General features: G+C 58.5%; 2 protein-coding genes and 1 long non-coding RNA gene across 5 annotated transcripts; 1 reads left to right on the top strand and 2 right to left on the bottom strand.

Annotated features, from left to right (window-relative positions):
* Positions 1–384: 384 nt before the first annotated feature.
* Positions 385–3,503, bottom strand: LOC123808684. Its single transcript, XR_006783820.1, has 2 exons — positions 3,366–3,503; positions 385–2,006 (listed from the first exon to the last, which is right to left on the bottom strand). It is a non-coding gene; the product is annotated as an uncharacterized LOC123808684 (long non-coding RNA).
* Positions 2,837–14,825, top strand: MGAT4B (alpha-1,3-mannosyl-glycoprotein 4-beta-N-acetylglucosaminyltransferase B). 3 transcript variants are annotated; one of them, XR_006783818.1, is made up of 16 exons: positions 2,837–3,470; positions 9,017–9,202; positions 9,283–9,423; positions 9,503–9,636; positions 10,261–10,307; positions 10,619–10,732; positions 10,879–10,954; positions 11,068–11,182; positions 11,502–11,632; positions 11,788–11,895; positions 12,017–12,210; positions 12,603–12,681; positions 12,764–12,851; positions 12,940–13,052; positions 13,714–13,859; positions 14,691–14,825. XR_006783818.1 is itself a non-coding variant. In XM_045823453.1 (15 exons), the coding sequence occupies exons 1-15, from the start codon at positions 3,374–3,376 to the stop codon at positions 13,161–13,163; spliced, it is 1,647 nt and encodes a 548-aa protein (XP_045679409.1). In that variant the 5' UTR covers positions 2,841–3,373; the 3' UTR covers positions 13,164–13,595. The 3 variants fall into 3 exon arrangements, 2 of the variants coding, with proteins under 2 accessions (XP_045679420.1, XP_045679409.1); XM_045823453.1 differs by lacking the exons at positions 13,714–13,859; positions 14,691–14,825 and adding an exon at positions 13,140–13,595 and having other exon boundaries at positions 2,841–3,470; XM_045823464.1 differs by lacking the exons at positions 10,619–10,732; positions 13,714–13,859; positions 14,691–14,825 and adding an exon at positions 13,140–13,595.
* On the bottom strand, positions 14,615–17,306 carry LTC4S (leukotriene C4 synthase). The gene is made up of 5 exons (XM_045823477.1): positions 17,087–17,306; positions 15,464–15,563; positions 15,285–15,355; positions 15,114–15,195; positions 14,615–14,877 (listed from the first exon to the last, which is right to left on the bottom strand). Exons 1-5 carry the CDS (start codon positions 17,142–17,144, stop codon positions 14,736–14,738), a joined length of 453 nt encoding a protein of 150 aa, XP_045679433.1. The 5' UTR covers positions 17,145–17,306; the 3' UTR covers positions 14,615–14,735.
* Between the last annotated feature and the right edge of the window lie 4,737 nt (positions 17,307–22,043).

Genomic DNA, 22,043 nt, shown 5'->3' on the forward strand with positions numbered 1-22,043 from the left:
GTAAGAGACACCTCAGCATGGGGAAAAGATGAAGGACTCCTGCTTAGAAATGTTTTATGTTATTTAAAGATTTTTAAATTTTTTTTTAGAGAGAGGAAGGGAGAAAGAAAGGGGGAGAAACATCAATGTGTAGTTGCCTCTCACGCACCCCCTACTGGGGACCTGGATGGCAACCCAGGCATGTGCCCTGACTGGGAATTGAACCCTCGACCCTTTGGTTTGCAGGCTGGCACTCAATCCACTGAGCCACACCAGCCATAGGGCAGAACCATAAAATATGGCAGAACCATATTTTAAGATGCATAAAATATAGTGCATTACAAAAGGACTGCTAATATTGAAATGCAAATACCAAGTTACAAAAACACACACCAAGTTATGATATAGAAATAGCTGTGATTCTTTATTAACTCATCACATTACAAGATGTAGAGGTAGGACCGGTCAGCACTGGCAACACCAGGGCGCAGTGGCTGCAGCACCTGCAGCGGGGTGGAAACCCGGGAGATTGCCATGTGACAGCCCCAAGCACTGCGAATTCTGCTGGACTTTGCTGCCTCCATTCACAACTCAAGAAAATGCCAAGTTTCAGTTAGAGGTTAGAAAAAAATAAAGATGGATTTTCTTCTGTCTTTGCTCGTCTCAGCTCTTAGACCTCCCCAACACTGGATCCCTAGGCCATAGGTTAAGAAGCCCCGTGAGGAAGGATGGAAGGAGCAGCCACCTCTGGAGGCTGTCCCAGAAAATCTCCAGAGCAGCGTGGGCTGAGGGCTGGCTTGGAATTCCAACTCAAAGGCATTTTCCCTTTGTGGGAAGCAAGAAGAACAAAGGGGACAAGGCCACAGCCTGGTCGGGAGAGAAAGCAGGACTTTCTACACCCGTCTGGCCAGTGTCATTGTCTCCAGCAAAGAAGGTGAACTCTTGGGTGAGGGGGCATCCCATCCTGGGTGGCAGGAGGGCAGGCAAAGCTCACCTGCCTAGAAGTGCCAGAGGGAGTTGAGGTGGAAGCAGACCCCAAGGAATGCATTGCAGTAAGGGCACAGAGAGCTGTGGAAAACTGGCCAGGAGCCAGCCAACTGTTGCAAAGGCTACAGCTGGGAGTGCAGAGGCTTTGGGGAGGGGTCGCAGGGCCTGATGCATGCCTGCGGTGGGCCTTCCCTCACTGCGTTGCTACTTATGCAGGCCCTGGGGGCCAGGGTCCCCTAGGCTTCTGCTCACTCCACAACCATCTTCTCCAGCCCCTCCTGGTAGCAGCACCACACTGTCCTTCTTGCCCTCGGTGTACAGTACTGGCAGGACAGGCAAGCCTGGTGCTGACCCATTCTCAGCCCAGTGGCGAGCGCCTGCCCCTAAGTGGTGTATGGCCCAGAGGACCCCCTCCTGGTATTCTGCTGGGGCAGTGGGGAGGAAACAGCAGGGCTGGGGGAATCGGAAAGACTGTCCTCGGTCTCTATCGCCTGAACGCCATGGTTGCCCAAACTCAGCCACCAGTTTTGGAGTGTGACCCCCTCCAGGCGACTCACCCTGGCCCCTCTCCCATCACTCCGGACCTGACTGCCCCCTTCCCCAACCCTGGCCCACAGAAGTCCCATTCCTGACAAAGGCCTTGCAGTCTCTAGGGGTCGGGGCAGAATGCCACCCCCCTTCTGAGTCATCCCCCCAGCCCCCTCCCTGCTCCTCCTGTTCCAAAGCCAAAGTGTGGAGGGGAGAGGTGAGCTTCCCGAACTTTAGTTACTGACAGGCCATGTCCTTAATTTTTACTGGTTCAATTTCCTTAAATCAACTCATTTTAAGCTTCAACACACATTAAAATAAATAAGTAAATAAACCTTTTGTATCACAGCCCAAATGAAAGTTCTTATCCCTTGCTACAAATAGAAGGTGAAAACTGAGGCACTTGGAATAAGCCAGTTTCCTCCAGAAGGCTCCGCAATGCCAGTCTCAGCCTGTCCAGTTCATCAGCAAGTTGGGCGAGCAGCACTGCTTTCCCAGTACTGGCATCCTGCCTGTGGGAAAACAGAGGCGGGTCACTGAATCAGGCCCCAGCGCCAGTCCCCCTCAGCCACTGGCCCTGCCTTACTGCTCCTGGCATAAGTCTCTCTGCAGAGGCAAATGCCCAGGCCCTACCTGCTCCCAGGCTTCCATCTTGCCCCAGGTGTGGGCCTGGGCTGAAAGCAAAAGACAAATGCCCAGCATCTTCCAGTCTGAACCCTTCCCCAAAAGCCCTCCCCTCCACCCCCACCGCCGGCCCCAGGGCCCTCAGGGCCACTGCAGCCAGGGCCAGGACCCAGGACTACTACAAGCAATGGCTCAGAGGCCCCCAGTGCACCCGAGCCTGTGTTGAACTAATCCCTTTATGGTTTGTCCCCTTCCCAGTTCCACAGAGGACTGGGGAAAGCCCGAGTTGGCACACGAATGAAAGTGTAAGTGAGCGCCATGCCGTGAAGGGAGAGGAGGAGCTGGACCGCTGGGGGCCCCCGGAGGCGGTCGTACCAGCTTCCAGCCCCCCTGCACCTGGCACCTGGAAGGCCAGCCACTGTGCCCATCGCCTACATAGGTCAGCCCCCTTACTCCTGAAAACATCCCACTGTCCCTATTTTATGAAGGAGGAGCATCTTCTGTCCCCAACATGCCTTTATCCCGCCGATTAGAGAAAGGTCCTGGGAAGGGAGGTAGCCATGGGTGTCGGTGCAGGCAGGGCCACTAGGCCCAGTCCCCTGGCGGGAGGCCGCACCAGCTCCAGCCATACCTTCCCCCTCCCAACGCCCAGACCCTCCTCAGACCTGGGGGAGAAGCCTGGGGATCCCCGAGTAAACGGGAGTCGGATCGGATTGGGTGGGATGCCGTGGGGTTCAGGTTATGGGGACGAGGGCGCGCTGCCTGCCCTTCAGCGGGTGCGCCGCATTCGCGAAGGCACCGCCTAGTCCCACCGAAGGCCGGACCCAGAGCGGTTCGGCGAGCTCAAACAGCGGCCGCTGTCGCCAGCCGGGCGCGGCTCCGCACCCCGCCTCCTCGCAGGGCTTGCGGCGGCGGCGGCGGCGGCGGCGGGTGCTGCGGCCCCTTTAAATCCGGGCCGCCCCGCCCTGCGCCGCCGACTCCGCGGCGGCCCCGGATCCAGGCCGGGCCGCGGCTCTCGCCGCTCAGTCCAGCCCAGCCGAGCCCGGCCTGGCCCAACGGCGGAGGAAGGCCCTAAGCCCGCGCCCCGCGCCCCGGAGTAGCCGTTCCCGGCCCCGCCCGGCCCGGGGCCCCGCCCTGCCCCGCCCCGGGGCCGGGGCCCCCGCGGCCCCCCGCGGCCCCGCACCCCGCGCCCCGGCCCCGGCTTCCCGGGCCATGCGGCCTCGGCCCCGCCGGCGCCCGCCGCGCACCGGAGGAGATGAGGCTCCGCAATGGCACCTTCCTGACGCTGCTGCTGCTCTGCCTGTGCGCCTTCCTCTCGCTCTCCTGGTACGCGGCCCTCGGCGGCCAGAAAGGTGAGCTCTCTGCGCCCCGCGACTCGTCTCGCACCTGGTCGCACCTGGGCGCCCGCGGCCGAGCGGGTCCGGGCAGTGGCCTCCGGAGGCGGCCGGAAGCCGACGCGGGCGCCCTTCCCCGCCCGGCGGCGCGGGAGGACGCCCCTCCCATCCTCGCCCCCACTTGTTTGCTGCCGGAATAACGAAATTCTCTTCTGGCCCGCGTTGGGCCGCGGGGCCGGGGCATCGCAGGGGCCCCCCATGAGGCGCTGGGACCCGCCTCCATGAGTACAGTTACGCCCATGCTAGGGGTGGTCGCTCCCACTGAGTAGCTGGGGACCTAGGAATTCTCAGAGAGGGACAGAGATACAAGGTCACAGCGGTGGTTGTGCCAGGTGGTTCCTAAGGTACCAGCTCCAGGCACCTGGGCAGGAATAGATATTGTGCTCATGAGACAGGTGTAAGGGGACAGCCAGACACCCAGGCAGTGACCCTCTACCCCAGCCCACACCACCCTTCACCCCAGCCCACTGCCTAGCACTCCCTGGGGCATCCGCAGCCTTCCACGACATTCGCTGCCGGGAACTGCCCCACAGGGCCCTCCCGGGTGCTGGGCCAGACGGCCCAGAGGTGCACAGAGGGCCTCACATGCCCTAGCCACTCCTAGCTGCTGCTGCCCGTTAACTCACTTTGTGTGGTGTCATGGTTTGGTCAAGCTGGCCACTCCACCCCTCAGGCCCTCTGACTGGCCAGCACACTTGGGGGAAGCAGGTGGGGGAGACAGGCTGTAGTCACTTGGTGTTGGCTGGGGTGGCTAGGGCCACATTGGAGGCATGGGGAAAAGCTGCTTCCTTCCTGCCTCCTGGCCTTCCTGCAGAAGACCCAAGCAGGATCAGGCTGAGGCCAGCAGACCCTCTGCCTCCCTCCTACCTCCTGCTTCCCTGTCCCCTATGGGAGGCTGGAGGGGGAAGGCTGGCGGAGGAGCTAGAGCCTTCCTGACCCTCCAAGCCCCAACAGCCCCCACCTGCTCCTGCCCGCCCAGCCTAGCCTAGCCTAGCACAGCCCTCCCGTTTGGGCGGAGGCCAGGGCTTGGCACAGGAAGGCCTTGCCTGGGGCAGAGTTCCCCGTAGGTCTCTAGGTGGGGGTGTTATCTGGAGGAGGGCACTTTAAACCCTTGGAAAAGTGTCTGTGCAAGCAGAGTGGCCCCAGGTGGGGCTGCATCTGACAATGAGTGGGGTGATGAGCCCCTGCACCCCATCCTTGGCCGGGGTGCAGTTTCCCTGGGCCTCCTGCAGCAGCCTCGGGCCCTCTGCCTGATATCAGGACTGTAGCACAAACCCCACCAAGACACCTTCTTTGGAGGCCTGGGCGGCACAGGGGAGCCAGTGTCCAGAACAGTGGAGTGAGGGGACTCCAGGGGCTCCATTTAGGGCCCACTATCCCTGAAGGGGGGCATCAAGGAGACTGGTACTCTGAGGGGCTGTGGAATACGAGAGCACCCTCAGCCAAAGAATTATGGAGCTCAGGTGCATGGTTCCTGGTCCCTGGGCATGCCCAGGAGCCTGAGGTGTGGGGAGGGGTGCCGCTATTTCAGGGGGCCCAGCAGGGCCAGATCTTTGGCGGCCTCAAGAGAAAGCCTGAACCTGGACTCTTATGTTAAGACTCTGCTCATTCTTACGTGTAGACAGCTGTGTTAAGCCTGTGGGGAAGCCAGACTAAACCAGGCTGAGGCCGGACTGCATCCTGGCTTCTAGGGTGCAGAAGGTGGGGAGCCCAGGCACCCATACTTGGGGTAAGGGCAGAGGAGCCTGGGCCTGTGGGGAAGGGAGGAGGTGGGCAGATAGCCAGAGAGGAAGGAAGCAGCAGGAGAAGGTGACATCCGGGAAGCCCGGGGCCAGGAAGGATGTGTAGGCCTTGGCAAGATGGGCCCCAGGTGAGGGTTTCACGGTCAGGCTGGACCCCATCTGTACAGCAGTTCTGCCAGGCCTCACACTGGGGCCCTCAGCCAAGGGTCTGCTGAAGGCCTGTCCCCACAGAGGACAGAAGATCCCCCAGGGGGCCAGCTTCAGCCACAGAGTACTCCCTAGCATCCCAACATCCTGTACTTCAGCAGGAATGGACACCCTTCTGGTTTTTGTTTGTTTGTTTGTTTGTTTTTATTGATTTTAAAGAGAGAGAGGAAGGGGCAGGGGGACAGAGAGCAAGAGACAGACAGACAGAAACATTGCCTTATTGTTCCACTTATTTAACGCACTCATTGGTTGCTTCTCAAATGTGCCCTGACTGGGGACTGAACCCACAACCTTGGCATATGGGGAGGACGCTCTAACCAGCTGAGCTGCCCTGCCAGAGTCTGGGTGCCCTTCTTGACCACTGGGAAGATGGGTTCGAGTCCTGGAGGGGAGGCAAACACCTGCCTCCTCTCCACCTCCTGCCCCGCCTGCCGGTTGATGGCAGACCTTCCCTGGGCCCAGTTCCAACCTGTGCCACTCTGCATCTGTTTCCCCTTCCCTGAGTGAGGGGTGCAAGGCCTGTTTCTTAGCCAAGAAGGGACCAGAGGGAAGGTTGTGGTCCATGTGCCTCAGGCATCCTGGTTACTCTGCCTTCGGTTGGGAAAAACCTCTGTTAGTGGCCACAGCTGCAGTCCTTCTATGGAGCCAGCTGCACTGGGGGGCCAGGCCCCCCACACCACCTCCCTGGGGCAGGAAGGTGTAGCTGGAAGAAGAAGCCAGATCCCCTTAGTCCCAGCACCCAGGAACTCCTGCCCAGCCCACAGAAACCAGGGCCTCCCAGACCTTCGCCCTTCCCATCACTCGAGCTGCCCTCCCAGCCCACTCCCCACTTCTGTCCAGCCACCCAGCGCAGAAAGGTCGTGAAGGGCCATGAGGACCTGGCAGAGCTCTGGCCTGGGCTCAGCGCCTGGGTAGGCATGCACAGAGCTTGAGGTTCTGGCTTTGACAGGCAAGGAAAGATTGGACCCATGAGCAAGAAGCCAGGGACGAGGGTCAGGCTGGGGATCTTACAGGCAGTAGGCAGGGCAGGGGCAGGGTGCTGCAGGACAGAGCCTCAGTGTTCAGGGAAATGACAGAAGGCTCTTGTGGGGGGCAGGGGGCAGAAGCCAGGCCCCAGAATCCCAGGGTCCATCACCAAGTCTTAGTAAATGAGGGAAGCTCAGGACCTGGGCAGAGGGCAGTCCCTGGGAAAGGCAGCCGGGGTCCAGAGCAGGCTGTGTCCAGGCCTTGGTGGTTAGGGTGATGCAGGGCAGCCATGGGTACTGCTGCCCACCTGGGGCAGACTAAGGTTGGGCTGAGCTCATCCTACTTAAAGATCAGAGAGTGGGGAAGACAGGATGAGGCACAGTCAGGGTAGGGGAGGCATCCTCACATTCTCCCTGCTTCACAAAGGGCCCGCTGCCAGGGGCTGCCTTGGGCAAGGCTTAGTGACTCCACTGCACTGGGGAGGCAGCAGGGATCAATGGGTAGATGGCTAGGGACTTAGGCAGAAGGGAGGCCACTTGCCATGTCCTGGTGTCCAAGTAGCTCTGAACTGCCTCCTGCCTGGCCTCAGCGCCTCCCCCACCAGCATCAGGGATGGCCAGCTCCTGTTCAGGGGTTCAGATTTCCAGGGTAACCTGGCCTCGGAACTCAGCGAGGAACCTGGAAGATTCGGTAACCTGAGTTCCCCCCACATCCCCACACCCCCCACACAGGGCTGTCCCCAGTAGGCTGGGTGTGGGGATGGAGGTTGGAGCAAGCTGGGTATGAAGTGCTACAGAAGTAGCTGTGTCCTGAGGTGACTTGCCTTGGCTGTGACCCCCAGTGCCCACGGCTGTGAGCAGTGACACCATCTAGGGCATTCTGGGGACTGTGACCTACCAGGGACTGAGAGGCAGAAGAGCTGCCTGGGCTGGGAGATGGAAACCAGGCCTGGAAGGAGCTGTGTACAGCAGGAGGCAAAGATGGCCAGGAAGTCCTTGGGGGGATGTTGCTTGTCTTATCTTGCTCACTGGTCCCTGCCTGCCTGACCAGTGGGGCCAGGTGCAGGCACCCTGGGGAGTCCTCTGCCCGGTCAGGCAGCCCCATCTCTGTGCTGCTCCTTGACTGGCACCCCACCCCCCCCAAAGCCCGGAACTGGGGCCCAGCTGGAGGTTCTGACTCAGGTCTCCTTCAGAGCAGGCCTTGGGGCCTTCAGAGCTGGTCTCTCTCCACTGCCGACTCAGTGACCCTGGACTAGTGTCTCGACTTCATTTGCTCGTTTGAGTGCTGAGGGCTAGAACAGGAGCAGCCACCCCTGGGGCTGGCATGAGACTGAAGGAACCCAGAGGCAGTGGCTAGTGCAGAGTTGAGCAACCAGTGATGACCATGAGGACAATGACAAATGGGCACCAGGGCACTGGTCACAGACCCTGTGTCCAGGCTCAGTCCCACATGGAGGATGGGATGGGGAGCTCAGGGAGGTTGTCCATCCCCAGAGAGCCTTGGGCATGGGGCTGTGATCTCCCTGTGAAGCAGGGCGGGGAGAGGAAGGACAGGGCAAGGCTGGGTGCTAAGAAGCTCCTCAGGAAGGGCTGGAGCCTTGTGCCCTGGATGAGACCTTTGGGTGTACTGGGCCATAGAAGGAGCAGATGCTGCAAGGAGAAGCCAGAAGGGTCTTTTGGAGCCACTGGGTGGAAAGGATTTAGTCTGAAGCTATTCCAGCCTCTGCTTAGAAATGCCCCACCTAGGGCCTGAAGTGGCCCTGCAGCCCTCCCACCTCAGAGGGAAGGAGAGAGTGACGGGGGTGGGGAGGGAGTACCGGAGAGCACTAGTCCTCCCAGTGGAGGCTTTTCTCCCCCAGGGGTGCCAGTGTGACTTCAGAGTGCCCTGTGCAGCCCCAGAGAGCCCGGACGTGGCAGGTGCGAGGACAGGTGCAGTCGGTCTGTAGCAGCAATGCCCCGCCATTTTGGCACCAGGGAGGGCTTTCATGAAAGAGTTTTTCCACAGACTGGGGGAAGGGGATGGCTTTATAGCCTGCTACCAGGTGCAGCTTAATTGTCACTTGCCGCTCATGGATAGGGTTTTGATATGACTCTGCCAGCCATTGATTTATCCTGGCCTTTGTGTAGTCAGACCTCTCTGCTAATGAGGATCTGCGCTGGCAGCTACTTCCCCGCACTCGCCTCCCTGCCTCAGCTCCGCCTCAGGTCCTCAGAAGGTAGACTCTCATTCCTGGAGCCTCGACCTAGATCCCTTGAGAGCACAGTTCACAGTAGGGTTCTCACTCCTGTGAGAATCTAATGCCACCGGTGATCTGATGCCAGGCAGAGCTCAGGCAGTGATGCCAGTGATGGGGAGCATCTGCAAATGCAAATGAAATGTTGCTAGCTCACCCACCTGCCCACTGCTCACCTTCTGCTGTGCAGCCTGGTTCCTAATAGGCCATGAACCAATAGTTGTCCCTGGCCCCAGGGTTGGGGACCCGTGGTCTATAGCACCTATGCACAGGAAGACACATGTGCCAGCACCCTCAAGGGGACTGTGGGTCCGCTATGGGGCACCCCCTGGTGATAGCATATGGACCACCCACAGGCGATGTGGTGGACGTGTACCAGCGGGAGTTCCTGGCGCTGCGAGACCGGTTACACGCCGCTGAGCAAGAGAGCCTCAAGCGCTCCAAGGAGCTCAACCTGGTGCTGGATGAGATCAAGAGGGCCGTGTCAGAGAGGCAGGCGCTGCGGGACAGAGACAGCAACCGCACCTGGGGCCGACTAACCGGTGAGGGCCGGGCTGGGCGCAGGGGAGGTGGAGCTGGTGGCAGCCCCGCTGTCTCACCTGTCCTTTCCTGACCCACCCAGAGGACCCACGCCTGAAACTGTGGAACATCTCGCACAAGCACGTGCTGCACCTGCCCACTGTCTTCCACCACCTGCCGCACCTGCTGGCCAAGGAAAGCAGCCTGCAGCCCGCCGTGCGTGTGGGCCAGGGCCGTACTGGAGGTAGGGGCAGGGCTGGGAGTGCCCAGGGACAGGACCAGGCGGTCCGCTGTCGGGCCTGATCCACCTGTGGTCCCGGCAGTGTCGGTGGTGATGGGCATCCCCAGCGTGCGGCGCGAGGTGCACTCCTACCTGACGGACACGCTGCACTCACTGATCTCTGAGCTGAGTCCGCAGGAAAAGGAGGATTCAGTCATCGTGGTGCTGATTGCTGAGGCGAGTGGGCGGGGCGTGGGGCGGGGGTGGGGGGTGGACACACCAGACAACAAGGAGCAGAAAGGGAAACAGGGTGACATTCCAGAGGGGAAAGCTAGCAGAGGGTCTCTGCCATTCACAAATTTGTGAAAATGAAAAGTTAAAAAGGAAAAGCCCTGGCTGGTGTGGCTCAGTGGATTGTCTGCTGGCCTGTGGACAGAAAGGTAGCCGGTTTGATTCCCACTCAGGGCACATGCCTTGGTTTCGGGCCAGCTCTCCAGTTGGAGTCAGGCAAGAGGCAACCTATCCATGTATCTCTGGCATATCGATGTTTCTCTTCCTCTTTTTCTCTCTCTAAAAATAAATAAAATCTTAAAAAAAAATTTAAAGGAAACACTTTAGTGCCCCCTTGTGGAGATACCATTTACCTAGTGTGTCCTGACTCCACTGCCCCAGGTACGTCCCCAAAGGGCTCTTCCTGAGACACTGTGGCCACCAGGCCCAGCCATACTCACCCTCAGGAGAGGGAACTCCCTCCCTCCATGTAGGGGGTCATCTGAAGTCCAGGCCCCGCCCCCGAGCCCCTTCTTCCAGGCCTTTTGTGCTGGCAGTCCCACTTAGGGAAGGTGCTTGGTCTCCCCACAGACTGACCCACAGTACACCTCAGTGGTGACGGAAAACATCAAGGCCTTGTGAGTACTGGCAGCTGACCAAGCTGGTAGAAGGAGGGCCCTTTGCAGGGTGTGGGGGAGGCAAACTCCTGTCTCCCTCACAAGTTAGTGCCCTCTGGGGGTGGGGGCTTCCTCTGTTAGCTGAAAGGCAGTGGGTGTGCGGAGGTGGCCTGACCCCTCCAAGCCCTGTTGCCTCGGGAGGCTGGGTGTGGTGTGGGTGGTGTCTGCCTAGTGGGCCTTAAGAAAGGGGCAGGACCTAGCTGGCCCTGCTCTGCCCCTTTCCTGCCCCAGGCCCTGGAGGCTGCACACCACTGGGCCTTTCTGTCTCCCAGGTTCCCCACGGAGATCCATTCTGGGCTCCTGGAGGTCATCTCCCCTTCCCCCCACTTCTACCCTGACTTCTCCCGACTCCGAGAGTCCTTTGGGGATCCCAAGGAGAGAGTCAGGTACTAGCACTGCCCCCTTCTGGCACCCCCAGCAATGCTCAGAGCCCAGGCTGTTGGCTGCAGGACCCTTGCACAGGGGTGGGGTGTTCTGCCCACACCCACGGGGGAGGGTCTGTGCTCCTGAGGCCCCTGCCCCTGGCCCACAGGTGGAGGACCAAACAGAACCTCGATTACTGCTTCCTTATGATGTACGCACAGTCCAAAGGCATCTACTATGTACAGGTTAGCACCAACCCCCGGCTCTGCCCCCGACCCCAAATCCTGGCTGGGCCTTCGGGCTGCATGCTACCCTGCCCTGCACCTGTCCTGACCCCCCTCTGTCCCTCACTGTGCAGCTGGAGGATGACATAGTGGCCAAGCCCAACTACCTGAGCACCATGAAGAACTTCGCACTCCAGCAGCCCTCCGAGGACTGGATGATCCTGGAATTCTCCCAGCTGGGCTTCATTGGTCAGTTCCCCACGCCCACCCTGCTGACCTGAACAGAGCTCCTCAGTCCCACCCTCCTCTGTTTCTCTGTCATGATCCCCCCACCTTGCTCCAGGCCCCAAACCCCACCCCTGGCAATGTCATGTTAGGGACCTCTGCCTGGAGTGGCCACTGCAGCACATCTGGCCTGTTCCCACCTGCCTTCAGAGTCACACCTGCCTGCAGCTGGCTGCAGGGTTTGCTGTGGGACCCTCCCCAGTGGCTCCCACAGGGATTGCGAGGAAGTAGGGCAGGGCAGAGCTGCCCACTCAGCACCCCCTCCCCCCACGTTTCCCATCAGGGAAGATGTTCAAGTCGCTGGACCTGAGCCTGATTGTGGAGTTTATCCTCATGTTCTACCGGGACAAGCCCATCGACTGGCTCCTGGACCATATTCTGTGGGTGAAGGTCTGCAACCCTGAGAAGGACGCGGTGAGCAGGGGCTGACAGGTACAGGCTGGGCAGCGGGGCCCACAGCCTCCCTTGGGGACCTGGCCTGCAGGCACGCTCCTGACTCGAGAAGATAAAGCCCTGTCCTCTGAGGAGGGGCACGAGTTCAGGCCTGGAGTGTCACCCTCCCTCCGCAGAAGCACTGTGACCGGCAGAAGGCCAACCTCCGCATCCGCTTCAAGCCGTCCCTCTTCCAGCACGTGGGCACGCACTCCTCCCTGGCCGGCAAGATTCAGAAACTGAAGGTGGGCGGGGCCTTATGTGAGCCTGGCCGAGTAGGGGCAAAACTTCCTTGGGCATGGAACGAGGGGCCGATAGGGCCAGGCCAGGCCCCACTCCAGCCCCACTGTCCCTGTGGTACCACAGGACAAGGACTTCGGGAAGCAGGCACTGCGGAAGGAACACGTGAACCCCCCTGCGGAAGTGAGCACGAGCCTCAAGACATACCAGCACTTCACCCTGGAGAAGGCCTACCTGCGCGAGGATTTCTTCTGGGCCTTCACACCTGCTGCAGGGGACTTCATCCGCTTCCGCTTCTTCCAGCCACTGCGTCTTGAGCGGTTAGTGACAGCACCCACAGGCCCCCTGGGAGGAGGGGCAGGGTGGCTGCCAGGGTCCAGGCCTTGCCACATATTTCTCTGACCCCCAGCAAATTCCTCAACCCTCCCTGCCATGCCTCAGCTTCCTTGTCTGAAGAGTAGGGTGGGTAATGGCAGCTACTCTGTAAAGACTACGACAGACAGGACACAGGGGCTCAGAGATATTGCCTATCACCCTCGTCTGGATGAGGAAGGCCCTGGTTACCCTGCACAGCCTCGGTAACCTCGCCTGGCCCTGGTGGCCAGCCTGGCCCACCACCCAGGCCCAGGCCCAGGCCCAGCCTCTGCTCTGCTGGGCAGCATTCCTGGGCAGTGCCCACCCTGCAGCAGCTCACAGGCCTGCCTGGCTGCAGGTTCTTCTTCCGCAGTGGGAACATCGAGCACCCAGAAGACAAGCTCTTCAACACTTCTGTGGAGGTGCTGCCCTTTGATGTGAGTGTTGTGGGGTGTGGCTGTTACCTGAGGCTGGCCTCTCCCACAGCCCCTGGCTGCAGCCCCTCGATTTTACCCCCAGAGCCCACAGGCGGACAAAGAGACCCTGCAGGAGGGCCGCTCGGCGACTCTCCGGTACCCTCGGAGCCCTGACGGCTACCTCCAGATAGGTGAGTGGGGTCAGGCAGGCAGAGGTGGGGGGAGAGCCTAGACCGAGCAGAGGTCCTGGGGCAAGTTCTCCGTGCTGTCCTCTCCCAGGCTCCTTCTACAAAGGCGTGGCTGAGGGTGAGGTGGACCCAGCCTTCGGTCCCCTGGAAGCACTGCGCCTCTCCATCCAGACAGACTCACCGGTGTGGGTCATTCTGAGCGAGGTGAGGCGGGCACAGGGAACCAGGGGCTGTTCCCAGTAGCCACGATCCGGCTCTGTGGCCCCTGCTGACCCCGGCCGGCTCTTTCAGATCTTCCTGAAAAAGGCTGACTAAGGGAGGGCTTCTGAGGACTGGCCCTGAAGCCCAGGACGCCAGGGATGTCTTCGCTGCTGTCCCCAGGGCCAGAGGTGGTCCACCCAGCCTGAGGGGTTGTTCCTGGTACCTCTCAGCAGCCTGGGGTCGCCGCTGGCCCGGACACCCCAGGAGCCGGTGCTGCCTGCCCGCCCGGCCGCGGGAGGAAGCGGTGGCCCCCACACTGTGCCTGAGGCTGGCCTGTGCCGCCCTGAACCGTTCGCAGCCGGCTGGCTTGAGCCAGGCCGTTTTGGAAGAGCGTTTTCCTGGGCGCCTGCTGTCTCCGGCGCGAACACTGGAATGCATATACTACTTTATGTGCTGTGTTTTTTATTCTTGGATACATTTGATTTTTTCACTTAAGTCCACATATACTTCTATAAGAACGTGACTTGTAATAAAGGGTTAACAAAGTATGTGCCTCCTGCCTGGTGCTCTGAGCCCCAGCTGGTGGAGGGGGACAGCGGCCAGGTGATGTCACCCTGCTGCAACCTCTGCACAGCTCCTTACTACCTTAATCCCATTTTCCCAGGACAGTTTGGTCTAGGTTCTGGGACAACTTGGAGGATCTGCATGCTCATGGGTGGAGCCCTGTGGAATCTGAGGCCCTGGCCCCCGAAGACTCCACGAGGACCCTCAAACGCTGCTACCTTCCATTACCCACCCCAACTGCCTGAGGTGGGGGCCTTTCTAACCCAAACATCTCCCCACCTCCTTGTTCCTCCTTCGCTGGTCTCAGCCTTGCCCTCGTGGGCCCCCAAGGCCCCGCTCACCCTTACACAGTTTCTGACACATTTTAGGGTCTCCTGTCCACTTCGGGGCCATTGCCCTCAATGTTGCCCTGATTGAAAAGCTTCTCCCCTGCCGACTTGGCTACAAGTCACCTTTTTTTCTTTTCTGACGTTATTTCCGGCCAGTAGCCACCGCGTCAACCCCCCCGCCCCCGCCCCTCGCGGAGTCTGGTCCCTCAAAGCACCTGGACTTTTTCTTGAAAGCGCTATCACAAGGACACGGCCCACGTCTATGCTCCTCACGGCTCTGTGGCAGCGTGCCCCAAACACCTCTGCTATTCTAGATGGCAGGGACTGAGTGCTGACAAGAAAGGGTTCCTGAGGTCAGCTATGAAGACCAGGGGGCGAGGAATAGGGGCAGGTGAGGAGAGCGCTGATCGCAGGGAGTAGGGGCCATGGGGTGGACCTCAGCAAGAGCGAGCGTCTGCGGGCTGGCTGTCCTGCTCCGTGGTCCCAGAGCAGGGCGGAAATGGACGGATCTGGGACCACATCGACCCCACCCGGGGGAGGCCCCTTTCCTTTCTCGGCCTGGTTCCCACTGCCCCCAGGAAGCCCACCCGACTGCTGCGGCCCACGGCTGGGCCGCACCTCAGGTTCCCACCCGCCAGGCTCCACCTCATCTGACCCAGAGAGCCTTAGGAATCTGGTCACAAGCACTTTAATTAGGGCCTGGAATAAGGGCAAGCACGGCCACCACCACCCCTCCCCCGTTCTCCAGGTGGCCCAGCTCCTCTCCAGCCCCGCAGACCCCGCGTCCTCGGACTCAGGCGCTGGGCAGCAGTGTCCCGATGTTGTCCAGAAGTGCGGAGCGCAGCGAGGCCGGGAGGAAGTGGAGTAGCAGACCCAACGCCGCCAGCGCCACCAGCAGCCAGAGCGCGTGCGCGCTCGCGTACAGCGGGGCCAGCCTGCAGGCAGAGCTCAGCGGGGGGGGCGGGGCAGAGCCGGGCTGGGTGGCAGCCCCGCCCCCAGCTCGTAGCCCCGCCCCACCCGGTCCAGCAGCCCGACCAGGACTTCCACCCCATCCCTCTCCCCTAGCTCCCAAAATGGTCCGGAATCAGGCCAGTTCCCAGGTGCCATCAGCCGTAGGCCCCGGCTGTCACAACCCAGCACAATAGCCGCCTTTCCCTGCACTGGTTCTCACCTTTGCTGTGACGAGCGCGCGTAGCCCTGAAAGTAGCGGAGGCGCGCGAACAAGTAGGCTAGGCCGCACAGCGCCGCCGCACCTAGGGGAGGGCCGGACGGGGTGGCATAAACTCACTGGTGCGGGGAACTTTGGGGCCCAGGTGTGTTCACCCCTGCCCTGCTCCCAGACCTTCGTGAAAGAAGATGCCGGCCACCCAGAGCGTGGCAAGGAACAGTGGGAAGTACTCGCTGCAGTTCACTCTGCGGTGGGGGTGGGGCGGTGTGAGGGCATCCACCCGGGCCTTGGACCCTGCGGCCCAGGGCTCCCTAGCTCCACACCCCGCCTCGCCCCCTCCTGCTGCGTCTCACTGGGCTCTGTATATGCGCTCGAACTCTGGTGGGCCGGTGGTCAGCGGCGGCGACACGCGGAAGGCCCTGCGTGCCGAGATTACCTGCAGGGAGAAGTAGGCTGGGGGCAAAGGGGATTGGAGTCAGGTCTGGCCACCTGATGCCCGCAGCCTCCCCCCGGGCCCCGCCTCCCATCTGGAGTCGCACCTTCTACTCCTGCCTCCACACTGAACTCGTGGGACTACACTCTCCAGGGGACCTCCATTCCCCGCTTTGCTCCAGGCTTGCCCTGCATCCGTGATGCTCAGTGGGAAGGGCAGGGTGCATCCTGGGGCACCCTGGGAGTGTAGGGGAAGGGGATGCCAGTCACAGGGACACCTGCCCTGGGCAGGCCGTTTAGACTTTGCTTGGAAACCATTTGACTTGCAAAATACAAGTAAATGCCCAGCTCCTCCTGTCCCCTCTCTAGTTATGGCTCTTGGTGGGGGTTCCTGCACTTCCACACTGGCGTGGCCTCCTGTTTCGGTTTCTCTGTGCAGGTACTTGGGCCCAAATCTAACAGACACACTCTCCCCTGGCCCCCAGCATTGCAGCCTGGATGTTCTTGTCCAACCCCAGGCCCCCAAGGGCTCTGCCACCTTCCTTCCAGCACAGGCAGGCTTGCCCTAGGCGATCTGCATTGTAGGGTCCCTTCTTTTAACCCCAGACCAGGCCCTCACCACACCCAGCTCCGAAGGTGGGTGTCCCTGGCTATCTTCCTGCAAGTCCTGTGGCTCTGGAGCCCTTGGTGCACTGTGGGTTCCAGGGGTGGCCAGGCCCACACAGTGTGGGGAGACCCTGTGACTGTAGGACCAGGGGATGAGGGTCAAGCTTGCTGATGAGTCAGCCAGGCTTCTTCAGGCCTGTCCCCCAGGCTGTCTTGTCCTAGCCCAATATACTGTGGTGTCTCAAGCAGTGGGGACATCTGACTCAGGAATGTGTCCTCAACAGCCAGTCTGAGAAGGGCACCAAGCTGGCATCTTTTGGGGCCTGGAAAGTTAAAACCGTGTCCAGCTCCACGGGGTCCCACCACTGAGAGGGCACCTTTGAAGGCAAGGCCCAGGAATGGGGCTTTCCTGCTGGGACACCCGGAGAGGGGACAGCCGGAGAGGGTGGGGCCTGGCAGTAGCAGGGCTGCAGCAGGCCCATGTCTGTCATGCTTGGGCACCCGGTGCCAGGCCGCCCATTCCTCCTGGCACACCTCTGTTCCCTGGAAGCCCCTAGTCTCCTCAAGGGTTTTTTATGCTGGTTGAGGTGCCACCACTGCAACTGCTCAGTGTCTGGTGTGCCTACTTCAGCCGCTCCTCTGGGGCCTGTGTCTATCTGGCTGCCCTGTCAGCCTTGGTTCCTGCCAAGGGTTTCACAGTTCCTCTTGCAGACATTCCTTCAAGGGCTTACCTCTGCCCCTAAGTCCCAGGACATCCTAGCCTCCAGTAGCAGAGTCAGTGGGGTTAGAAGAGTTCGGACCCTGGAGACTGGGCCGGAGGCCCCACTTCTGCCCCTTACCTGGGCCCCAGGCCCTCCAATACCTCCCAGGACCTACAGGGCAGAGGGCAGGCTGCAGGGTGTGAGGCCCACCCACCTCCCAAACAGGAGCCAGCTCACCTTGCAACAGGACTCCCAGGAGGGTGACAGTGGCCAGAAGAGCCACTTCATCCTTCATGGTGATGCCGGTGGCTCTGTCGGGTCTGCAGGTATGGAAGGGGGTAGCTTCAAACTCTTATCAGCCCTGGCCTAGCTGCGGCTCAGAGGCTGGCCCAGGAGAGGAGAAGCGGCCTTTCTCCCGCCCCTTCAAGATGGAGGGGGTTGAGGGGCAGGGCGTGACCACGGCCAGAGAGAGGCAGGGAGCCTGGTCAGACTGAACAGACGGAACTAGGGTCAGAGGAATCTGGGCGGGAGTGAGCAGCTGGCTGGGACAGCCTGGCCACTTCCTCCCAGTTTTCCTAGCTCCTGTGCCAAGCCCCACGCTGACAGAAGTCCACCCGGCTGTGCTCCAGCCTCAGGTGTGTCCAGCCACCATGTTATCCTCGTGTTTCCCAGGCCCTGCACCCTCAGCAGGTCCCACCTGGCCCTCCAGACCGCCCCTTGTCCTAGGTCTGTTTTCAGGAAACCAGTCTCCTATCTGGGTGCCCAGGACCACTGCTTCCCATCCGTCGCCCAGGACCACTGCTTCCCATCCGTCACCAAGTCCCACTCTCTCACACTCACTCCCAGTGCCCCCTTCCAAGCCCCACCCTGTCCCAGTCATATCTCACCCGGGCACAGGTCAAAGGCACTTCATGGGTTTCCAGCCCAGACCTGCCTCCTACTCATCCACACCCACTTATTTCTTTCCCCACCACCCAAACAGGGCTGTTTTGTAACTTGCAACTCTGACTGCAGGCCCACCCAAGCCAACAGCCCACACTGGGCACAGCTGAGGGCTCACTTTCTGTCAGAAAGCCTGCTGCCCGCCCACCTCACAGCCACCCAGGCTCTGTACCTGGGCAGTCCTGCAGGTACCCTAACGGCGTGGGCGAGCCCAGTGGGGACAGCTGAACTCATCCTCTCTGGGCCTCTGACCCCAGGCCAGTCCCCTGCGATTTCTGCCTGCCTGCAGCCCTCCTTCCCGAGGCCCTGACCCTCCCCATACGTAGGTCCTGTGTTCTGGACAAAGCTGCCCCTTCCTCTCCCAGGACTGGGGAAGGATATTGGAACCAAAAGTGACCGTAGAGCCAAGGCTGACTCAAGGCAGTGAGACGAAGTTCTGGAAACTTCCTTAGAACTTCAGAAAAGGGAGTTCAGGGTGAGGAGGGAGATTGCTGAAGGCGGCTGGAGGTGCAGGTGCACACCAGCCTGAGGGGGATAGAGCCTCTGTAACAGGAGGGAAGCGGCCTCACCTGGGCCAGCTGTCCAGCCTGTCTGCACAGTGAGCCCTCTTCTCCTTTTGGTTCACGCCCCTTTGAAGTGGGTTTGGTGAGTGGCGGCAGAGCACAGACCGGCACACTAGCACCAGCAGGAGAGGCAGGGCCACAAGCAAGCACGGGCAGCACTGTAGAGGGGCAGGCACAGAGCTGCTGGGTCCGCAGCAGGCCTGGGTCACCATGGTGGCCTGCCCCCCCTCACCTCCATGCCTTTGTACCCCACCCCCGCCTCCCTTCCTGCTGCTCCAAGGCCAGGTTCCATTCTGAAGGCTGTGTACCCCTTTTACTCTCCTCACCTAGCCAATGCCAGTGAGTGGCCATTCTGGCCCCCCTGCCCCCACCCCAACCAGCTGCTCCCCCCGCTGGCAGCATGGCAGGCTCCTCAAGGGCAGGGCAGGGGCTCCAGGTCTGACCAGTAGGAGCTCAGTGAACGGATGGCTAACAGAGGCTCAGACGTGGACGGGAGCAGCAGGGAACACATGTCAGGTGCGTCCTGTAGCCCTCTGGCTGCCCACTCAGCCTTCTGCCTTCCTCCCTGAGACCTGCCCTGACCACAGACCCTGTCCTGGCTGCCCCTGCAGCCCGAGTCTCCTGAAGGGTGGGGCACATGCTGGAGCGGGGCCTGTGCACCGAGTGAGTCTGTGTGCAGTGCGTGCCTGTCGGTCAGCCTGTGCCACTCCATGTGTCCCTCTCAGGGTCCCAGTGCTTGGGAGTGAACCGCAGACCGTCTGTGTCCTGAGCGTGTGTCCATGGGTTCCTGTACGTGTTCAGGTCCTTTCCTCTGCCAAGCTCTGGTTTGTTCTGAGGCCTCAATATCCTCCCTCTGAGTTCACACGCTTTTGCTTTGGCAACAGGAAGCTGACCAAGAACAAAGAGCAGTTCTGAGGAAGTCCCGGGTTGCAGCCCTGCAGCCGTCCCCAAGGCCCTGGGTCTGCACCTCCCTCCCTCTGGGCTGGCCTGGCCTCTCAGATCCCAGCCTGGGCGAAGTCTGCTCTGGCAACAGAGGGGCAGCCTAACTCCAGGCACCAGCCCCCACCCCCACCCCCTGCTGAGCAGCCCCACGTCATCAGGAGGGAAGTGAGAAAAGTTCCCCCTGAACCCAGGCAGAATGGGCCTCTGTGACTCGGGACCCATGCCCTCTGCACTACAGCCCCCACATGACCCTGGAGAACATTCTGGAGGCTGAGCTCACCAAAGACCTCTGGGGAGTAGAAAGGCCATCAGAAGCATTACATAGAAAAGAAATCACAACTTTGGTATGCTAGACCATCATAAGGATTGCACAACTCAGACCATAAGCTTAAGCTAAAAAGAAAGAAGAAGAAAAAGAAAAACAGAAGATTTATTTTGAAATTATTTTACTTACAGAAACAGCCCCAGCTGGTATGGCTCAGTGGATTGAGTTGCAGCCTGTGAACCAAACGGTTGCAGATTTGATTCCCAGTCAGGGCACATGCCTGGGATATGGGCCAGATCTCCAGTAGGGGGCATGTGATGTTTCTCTCCCTTTCTTTCTCCCTCCCTTCCTCTCTCTGAAAATAGATAAATAAAATCCTTTTTAAAAAAAGATTATTTATTTACTTATGTATGTATGTATTTATTTATTTATTGTTAGATAGAGGGGAAGGGAGGGAAATAGGGAGAGAAACATCAGTGTGTGGTTGCCTCTCCTGCACCCCCACCTGGCAATCTGGCTCACAACCCTTTGGTTCACAGGATGGCACTCAATCCACTGAGCCACACCAGCCAGAAAGAATAAATAAAATCTTTAAAAAAAAAAAAGAAACAAAAAAGTTGCAAAAATAGCACAGTTCCCACATACCCTTCACCCAGTTTCCTCTAATACTGAAATTTTATATAACCATTTTTCCATTATATAAACTAAGAAATTAATATTGATGCAATATTATCAGCCATTTTAAGTATCTTATTCAGGTATCACCAACTGTCCTGTAAAATACTACAAAGGCCTCGGAAACATGCTTAGTGTGCCAGACACAAAAGACCACATAGTGTATGATTTCCATGATGTAAAACGGCCAGAAAAGGGGAAGCAATAGAGATGGAGAACAGATTAGGGGCGGCCTGGGGCTGTGAGGGTGAGGAATCTGACTGGGGTGATAAAAACGCACAGCTCTTTTTCTCTTTTGCTCAATCCCTCCACCTCCCTACCGACAGCTGTCAACCCGCTCTCTATCTATGCGTCTGCCTCTTTTGTACCTGCCAGTTCAGTGCGTTCACTAGATTCCACATATGGGTGAAATCATATGGTACTTGTCTTTCTCTGACTGGCTTATCTCACTCAGCATAATGTTCTCCAGGTCCATCCTTACTGTCACAATGGGTAAATTTTTCTTCTTTTTCATGGCTGAGGAGTATCCCATCATGTAAATGTCCCATAGTTGTCTTATCCACTCATCTACTGATGGGCACTGGGCTGCTTCCATATCTTGGCAATTATAAGTAACACTGCAGTGAACACAGGGGTGCTTATGTTCTTTCAAATTAGGGTTTTAAATTTCTTCAGCGATTTGACTCAGCATCGCTGGGTCAAAAGACAGAACCATTTTTAATCTTTTGTTTTGAGGTATTTCCATACTGCTTTCCACAGTAACTGTACCAGTCTGCATTCCCACCAGCAGTGCAAAAGGTTTCTCTTTTCTTCACATCCTCACCAACACTTGTTATTTGTTGATTTATTTTTTTAAAAAGTTTATTTGTTTTTAGAGAGAGGGAGAGAGTGAAAGAAAGGGAGAGAAGCATCAAGGTGTGGTTGTCTCTCTCACACCCCTTACTGGGGACCTGGCCCACAACCCAGGCATGTGCCCTGACTGGAAATCCAACCAGTGACCCTTTGGTTCAGAGGCTGGCACTCAATCCACTGAGCCACACTAGCCAGGGCTGTTTGTTGATTTATTGATGACAGCCATTCTAACACGTGTGGAGTGATATCTTATTGTGGTTTTAATTTGCATTTTCTCTGATGATTAGTGATGATGAGAATCTTTTCATATGTTATTGACCAACTGTATGTCCTCTAAGAGTGTCTGTTCAGGTCCTTTGCCCATTTTCTAATTGGATTGCTTTTTTTTGGTTGGTATTGAGGGTTTTTTAAAGATTTTATTTTTATTTATTTATTGTTTTAAATATATTTTGATTATGCTATTACAGGTGTCCCATTCCCCCCCCTTTATTCCCCTCCACCCCCGCACCCCTACCAGCGTTCCCCTCGTTTAATTCATATCCATGGGTCATACATACAAGTTCTCTGGTTCTTCATTTCCCATACTATTCTTAAGTTCCCCTGTCTATTTTCTACCTATTTATGCTACTTATTCTCTATACCTTTTACCCCTTTTTCCCTCCTCCCCCTCCCCTGCTAATAACCCTCCATGTGATCTCTATTTCTGTGTTTCTGTTCCTGTTCTAGTTATTTGCTTAGTTTTGTTTTGTTTCGTTTTATTTTGTTTTAAGTTTGGTTGATAGTTGTCAGTTTGTTGTCATTTTAATGTTCATATTTTTTATCTTTTTCTTAGATAAGTCCTTTGAACATATAATAATAAGAGTTTCGTGATTATGACCTCCTTGAACTTGACCTTATCTGGGAAGCACTTTGTCCCTCCATTCTAAATGACAGCTTTGCTGGATAGAGTAACCTT

This window comes from Phyllostomus hastatus, unplaced genomic scaffold (genome assembly GCF_019186645.2).
Source record: "Phyllostomus hastatus isolate PE091 unplaced genomic scaffold, TTU_PhHast_1.1 phas_contig_150, whole genome shotgun sequence".
NCBI lineage: Eukaryota > Metazoa > Chordata > Mammalia > Chiroptera > Phyllostomidae > Phyllostomus > Phyllostomus hastatus.

Excerpts from the sequence above, each read along its gene's own strand:
- MGAT4B (XM_045823453.1), top strand. The coding sequence starts at position 3,374 with ATGAGGCTCCGCAATGGCACCTTCCTGACGCTGCTGCTGCTCTGCCTG. Across the intron at positions 9,424-9,502 it reads GGGCCAGGGCCGTACTGGAG|TGTCGGTGGTGATGGGCATC; the intron begins GTAGGGGCAGGG and ends TGGTCCCGGCAG. Across the intron at positions 12,852-12,939 it reads TGACGGCTACCTCCAGATAG|GCTCCTTCTACAAAGGCGTG; the intron begins GTGAGTGGGGTC and ends GTCCTCTCCCAG.
- LTC4S (XM_045823477.1), bottom strand. The coding sequence starts at position 17,144 with ATGAAGGATGAAGTGGCTCTTCTGGCCACTGTCACCCTCCTGGGAGTC. Across the intron at positions 15,196-15,284 it reads CGGCATCTTCTTTCACGAAG|GTGCGGCGGCGCTGTGCGGC; the intron begins GTCTGGGAGCAG and ends GCCCTCCCCTAG. Across the intron at positions 14,878-15,113 it reads GCGCGCTCGTCACAGCAAAG|GCTGGCCCCGCTGTACGCGA; the intron begins GTGAGAACCAGT and ends CTCTGCCTGCAG.